Source organism: Arachis hypogaea, chromosome 12 (genome assembly GCF_003086295.3).
Source record: "Arachis hypogaea cultivar Tifrunner chromosome 12, arahy.Tifrunner.gnm2.J5K5, whole genome shotgun sequence".
In the NCBI taxonomy this organism is placed as follows: Eukaryota; Viridiplantae; Streptophyta; class Magnoliopsida; order Fabales; family Fabaceae; genus Arachis; species Arachis hypogaea.
Genome location: NC_092047.1, coordinates 60,237,260 through 60,243,910, shown reverse-complemented (window position 1 = coordinate 60,243,910; position 6,651 = coordinate 60,237,260). Strand labels below are relative to the sequence as shown.

The window sequence follows — 6,651 nt, the reverse complement described above, 5'->3', positions numbered from 1 at the left end:
AATAACCAGAATCAACAATTAATTTAACTAAATTAACATACAAAATCAATTAAACAGTAAAGAAACAGAGCATTTGGGCAGGGGGAAGGGTATGGAACCTGGAATGAAGCAGAAGCAGAATGGAATTGGAGACTGGAAATGAGGAAGTGCAAGACTGCAGTGCCGCCCAAGAATGGTGGCAGCACAATGGAAGCAGAGTAGAAGGCAGAGTGTTGGGCGTGATTAGATTGGCGAGGTGGAAGAGAGAAGAAGGGTAACTGGGGAAGTAGAGGGTGGTTGGTGGTTGGTGGCGGCTTCACCGGTGACAATGGTGTCGCGGAGGTTGGTGCACGAAATTGTGATCATCAATGGCACCAACAACTTGGTACGCACAATTGTAATCTCAACTCTTTATCACAACTCCGCACAACTAACCAGCAAGTGCACTGGGTCGTCCAAGTAATAAACCTTACATGAGTAAGGGTCGATCCCACGGAGATTGTTAGCTTGAAGCAAGCTATGGTGAGAATTTCAGATAAGCGTATGAAGATGCTTTGTTCCTCCTAAACTTCTGCTTTCCTATTGCCTTTATCCAATCATTCATACTCCCTTCCATGGCAAGCTTTATGTTGGGCATCACCGTTGTCAATGGCTACTTCCCGTCCTCTTAGTGAAAATGTTCCAAATGCGCTGTCACCGCACGGCTAATCATCTGTCGGTTCTCGATCATGTTGGAATAGGATCCATTCATCCTTTTGCGTCTGTCACACGCCTAACAATCGCGAGTTTGAAGCTCGTCACAGTCATCCCTTCCCAGATCCTACTCAGAATACCACAGACAAGGTTTAGACTTTCCGGATCTCAAGAATGACTGCCAATAATTCTAGCCTATACCACGAATGTTCCGATCTTAGATTAGAAACCCAAGAGATACGCATTCAAGCCATTGCTAGTAGAACAGAGGTGGTTGTTAGGCACATGTTCATAGGTGAGAATGATGATGAGTGTCACGGATCATCACATTCACACTACAAGAAAAAGCGTATTTTTCGACGCAAAAAATCGACTGCTATCTCTCTCGTCGAAATTTTTCAACGACTTGCTGTCAATATTTTAAAAAAAGATAATTAAAAATAAAATAATAAAATCGACGGCTTAGTCGTCGATTTTTCTATGATGTATTAAATCTTCCTTCAACTACCGTCATATTGTCGATGGACCAGGGGACGGAAATAGTTTTATTTTAAAATCGACGAACATGACGTCTATTTTTATATTAAATATCGACAACATCTTCGTCGATAAATTTAAACGATCTAGATTGCTTTCTAAAATCAAATAAACGGTGTAGATTTAATGTATAAAATAGACGCCAAAAACGTTGCTTTTTTTTAAATTAAAATCGACAAAAGGTACCGTCAATTTTTATTGTTAAAAACTGCAACCCTGCGCCCACTTCCCGCTCCAAGTTCAGAAACACAATATTAGCTTAAATCTCCCATTTCCTCACCAATTCACCAACCCTCGTTCTAGCTAAAATTTCTCATTTTACCCCAAATTCACCAACCCTCATTCTCCGCTGTCGGTGTCACGGTTGCGCCGCCGTCACTCAGTTTGCTCGCGCTGCTGTTGTGCTCTGTTACTGCCGTGCCGCTGTCGCCCCCACATTCGCGCCGCTGTCCCTCCTCTTGCTCGCGCCGCCTGTCGCTTTGCTGCTGTCTTGCCGCCATCGCTCCTTCTCTCTGTTGCCGTCGTCGCTCCTCCTACCTTGGTCCTTCTCCGCTCTCTCTCTCTCTCAATCGAGCTCACAAGAACCAGGTATCATTTTCAAAGCCAACTTCAGTTTCATTTGGAAATCCCCTATTTCAGGTGTAAACTATGACCTAATCATAATCTTCTATTTTCTAAGCATCAATTGAGAGTATAAATGTTTGTATTATTGATGCAGCTCGATGTCATCTGGCACTGTTGATCTGTTACTCTAAATATTATTTCTTAATTATTGAGTACTATTCAAGATATGAAAAATTCACAAATGTGTGCTTTGAAGGTGGAATGTTGTTATGCCTGCCATTGTGGCCAAATCAATATCAATTCTATCTGATGCAGGCCTTGGCATGGCCATGGTTATCCTTGGTATGATTTTCTTACTATGATTTTTCTTTTAAACTCATGACATTGTTTGATTTTCAGTTGTTGGATAATTGAATTCCTTGGTGGAATTTGCAGGGCTATTTATGGCATTGCAACCAAAGATCATTGCCTCCGGAAACACGGTCGCTTCATTCGCTATGGCGGTTCGTTTCCTCACCGGCCCTGCAGTAATGGCTGTAGCATCAATTGTGGTAAGACTAAGGGGAGTTTTGTTGCACATTGCCATTGTACAGGTAAATAATAATAATTTAAACAAAAAACTTGATTATGAATGTTTTCTTCTGTAATTTTATAGTCTTATAGTCTCAAGGAATTATACCCTTTTTGTTTGCTAAAGAATACAACATTTATCCTGATATATTAAGCCTAGGGTTTGAACTTTGTTCATCATCTTGTTCTTGTTAGTAATCTTGAAATGTGTTGAAAATCTAAAAGCTTTGTGTTTATTTTGTTGCAGGGTTATATTTGGGATGCTAATTGCTCTTCCTATTACTCTAGTTTATTATATTTTGTTGGGGCTGTGAAGAAGCTAAGGACGGGGGAGGAATGACTAATTGTAGTGGTGTTACATTTACATTTACACCCTTTTGTTATATTAATATTATTATAGGGTAATTTTTTTTACCATCCTCTAACAATGTAGAATTTGGAAGCTTAGTCAGAGTTGGGAATGAATAAAGTGTGTTTGTAGAGAGGGCTTAATAGCTATAATTTAATTACTACTAAATAGGAAAAGCATCCAGAACTTGCAAACAATTTGCATTTTGGTGACATCTAATAGGTCAATCATTTACGGAATAGTGAAACTATTGGATATTTCTTCTTTGCCTCTTCAAGCTACTTCAATGCCTTCTCTGAACTCACATTACATATTATTTCATTCTCATAAGATGTGAGAAAGTTTCATGCAAATTAAATTTTTATTATGGATTCTTGTTCTTTAGTTAATCATCTCTAATATATGGATTCAGGTGAAATTTGTGGCTGGTATCAACTAGAGGCCGTACCTATAATCTTGACAACTGATTCAAACATTGGTAAAAGTTTTTTAGTAGTTATCTTAAGCTACTCAGCTTAAATTGCCATTCTTGGATTTATATTCAATCAAATTGTTATCATAATACGCAATATATGTCCACATCTTGTTAGTAGTTACTCTGCATTTGATTGATATTTCCATTTACTAGGTATCTTTTGGAGTTGAATGTTTATTGTTTTGCATAACTCGGTTTTAGGGGAGCTGAAAAGGTGCAGATTTTGAAGACTCTTGGTGTTGATCATGTGGTGGACTTGGACAGTGAAAATGTTTTGCTATCATTACCATAAATTGATAGCCAATTCAGCCAATTCAGATTTTATTTACTTTTCAGCAACCAGTTTGGGGAAGGGAAGAAGAAAAGATAACAAATCTCATTGGTTAATTATTTCAATTTAAACATGTTAATTTTAATTCCGTATATGTTCCATAATTCATGCTTCCTCGAACTAACTCCATTGATTTACTTAAAATTTATAGTGTGATTGTGGAAGCTTTGAAGGTGGATAGTCTGTAGAAACTTTGCTCATCTCTGGAACCTCTACTCAGAAAAATTGTGAGTTATAGTTTCTTCCTTTGAATTAAATATATATATATATATATATATATATATATATATATATTAATCACACCTACAAAAATATTTAATGTTGTGCATTGCATACTACCCACACCCTTCCCCATTAGATCACTCCCACTATGCATGAATACTTGTTTAAAACAGAATTGAGTTTATAATAGTTTTTAGAACAAATTGAGGCTAACACTCTGAACTTGATTTGACGCATTATTGGTTTTCCATTTGATCTAAAGAATTCAATATTAAATTTATTATTTTATTTGGACATAGCTATATATGGAAGAATCATTTAAAAGAAGTAATCAAGATCTTCAATCTTTATGATGTTTTTTGTAAGGTACCATTTTGATTCTTCTAACCCTTATGAACTATATAGGTCAGTGAAGAAGTGGAGCGTGCTTTGACAAAACTAGGCCCTGCTAAACTGGCTGAAAGGTGTGTCCCAGCCTCATATTCAAATTTCAAAGTCAAACTTCTCTACTTTTTGTAATACTTTTCTGCAGGTTATGATAAGCAATTCATTTTCATGAATTTTCTGTTAAGCATGAATTACTTAATTTAACTTGCATTAGATCTTTTCCATCAAGAATTTGAAGGTCCAAAGGCAAAGAATGAATATATTCAAATTTTTATCCAATTTAAACTGATTTGAGGCAATTATGGTAAAATATCTTGCTTTCTTAGGCAATTGGGCTATAGGGCTTATAAACTTGAATCCCCTGAAGATTTATACAATCCATTTGTTTCCATGTACTTCGGTGCTGTCTATGTGACATGGTTATCCAAATATGAAGAGAGGTATGTTAAATTCAGCTATATACTTACATATTCTCTTTCAGTTGTATTAACTATGCATAATATTTTTAGTTTAAATAAATTAAAGTATATATACATATACGTTTGGAGAAATCTCCTTAATATATTAAAAGTATATCTTATTCCAAATTCTTTATAGTGAGATGTTATTTTTTCATTTATCATCTTTTACCTTAAAATAAAACCTGAAATAATTAATACTTTTCTTATTTCTTATTTATTTATTTACTTACCCAATTAATTTGTTTATATTATTAATTACCTAGAATTTCAATTCTTACTATTTTGGGTTTTGATAAACTGGTACGAATAAATCTAAAACTTTTGTAAATAGCCTAGTATTGTATATAGCAGTGATTTGAGGAGCTTCATCATTTGAAAACTTGGAATTTCTTCAGCCAGCAAGGAAAAAGAATTGGTATGCTATTTTTATATTCTTTAAAAGCGCAAATCCTTTATTTTATCCTATTAAATAGAAAAATCATGTCCTTAAATTCTAAATCTTATACTAATAACTTTCAAAATTTAAAATTAGGTGTATTCTTGAAAACAGCTTCAAACATAATTGTTGTCTTACTAGATTTATTTTTAAAAAAATTAATATAATCTCATATATAAATAAATTTAATAAATTATTTTCAAAAAATAAAAACGGTATTCGAAAAAATCTAAGAAAATAAAAAACCTTAACAAGCGATAGAGTGGGGTTTTGATTTGCTAAATTGATGGTAATCATTAATTGATGACATGTTTCAATTAAGTTCCTAAATTCTGATGATATTCTTGATTTCAATAGGATCATCAAATCATGTATTTGCTGTAGAAAATGCTGATTTTCCAACAGTTAATTTTGGGGATGAACTGAAAGAAACTACAGTTAACTCTGGAGATGAAAATGATGCACCAGGGTAAATTCTTCATATCAATTCCCTTTCATTTAATATGGATTTAGTCTCATGCTTTATGTGCAATACCTAGAAAAGAGTAGTAGTACCAATTTGGAACAATTTGGAGAAATAATAATGAAATATTATTCCTTTTATGTTACTATTATTGCAGATATGCAATGAGTGGAAAATTGAATGCTAAGAGTGCTCTACATAGCTTGGGTGTTGTCCTTCAGAAGCTTTTGGCATATCATGCATTATCGAGCGGTCAGCAGAGCCTATTTTCTAGGGAGGATGATTCTGACATCTTGATGATTCGGATGATTATTTAGACGAATATGAGTAGATTATTTAATTACTTTACTTTGAATATTAAGTATTATTAGTGGATTACAATTTAAACGAATATAAGTCTAAGTTTAGTTATTTATCTTGTCTTGAGTCTTTATGTTAGAGGATTATTTATTATTTTGATAAGTTTGTAAACTCATTATCTAATATTTAGTATAAATTTTATTTTTATATTTAAAAGTTTATTTGTCTTGTTATTTATATTCTGTATAAATTTTATTTTTATATTTATTTGCATTAATTGTTTATTATTTTTCAAATAGAAAAAATAATTAAAATATATCTATTAAAATCGACGGAATAGTTGTCGATTTTTAATTTTAAAATAGACAAGAAAACCCAAATATAGACATAGAATTTGTTGGTATATGAATAATAAAATCAACGGCAAAGTTGTCGATTTTAGTAAGCGTATTATAGACAAAAATGGCGTCGATTTTATATAATAATATCGATGGCGATGTTGTCGATTTTATTAAGAATATAAAATTATCAAACTCATATTATAGACAAAACAGCTGTCGATTTTATTAAATTATTATCGATGGCCAAGCAAGCCGTCGATTTTATTAGCATTTTGAAAAATCGACAAGCTTAATAGCAACCAACTCTGTCGTCTATTTTGCCGTCGAATTTTAATATTATCGACGGCTTAGCCGTCGATTTGGCCGTCGATTTTAACGACGTTTCTTGTAGTGTCATCAAGTTGAAGAACGAATGAATATCTTAGAGAAGAAGTAGGCTTGAATTGAATAGAAAAACAGTAGTACTTTGCATTAATTCATGAAGAACAGCAGAGCTCCACACCTTAATCTATGGTGTGTAGAGACTCCACCGTTGAAAATACA

General features: G+C 33.6%; 1 protein-coding gene across 4 annotated transcripts; it reads left to right on the top strand.

Moving 5' to 3' along the window:
* The first annotated feature begins 1,465 nt into the window (after positions 1–1,465).
* LOC112727428 (probable auxin efflux carrier component 1b) lies at positions 1,466–5,986 on the top strand. 4 transcript variants are annotated; one of them, XM_072209275.1, is made up of 10 exons: positions 1,466–1,797; positions 2,030–2,115; positions 2,209–2,366; positions 2,591–3,170; positions 3,369–3,549; positions 3,650–3,725; positions 4,126–4,184; positions 4,434–4,547; positions 5,362–5,473; positions 5,625–5,986. In XM_072209275.1, exons 2-4 carry the CDS (start codon positions 2,043–2,045, stop codon positions 2,681–2,683), a joined length of 324 nt encoding a protein of 107 aa, XP_072065376.1. In that variant the 5' UTR covers positions 1,466–1,797; positions 2,030–2,042; the 3' UTR covers positions 2,684–3,170; positions 3,369–3,549; positions 3,650–3,725; positions 4,126–4,184; positions 4,434–4,547; positions 5,362–5,473; positions 5,625–5,986. The 4 variants fall into 4 exon arrangements, with proteins under 4 accessions (XP_072065376.1, XP_072065374.1, XP_025632949.1 ...); XM_072209273.1 differs by adding an exon at positions 4,920–4,983 and having other exon boundaries at positions 3,369–3,725; XM_025777164.2 differs by having other exon boundaries at positions 3,369–3,725.
* The last annotated feature ends 665 nt before the right edge of the window (positions 5,987–6,651 follow it).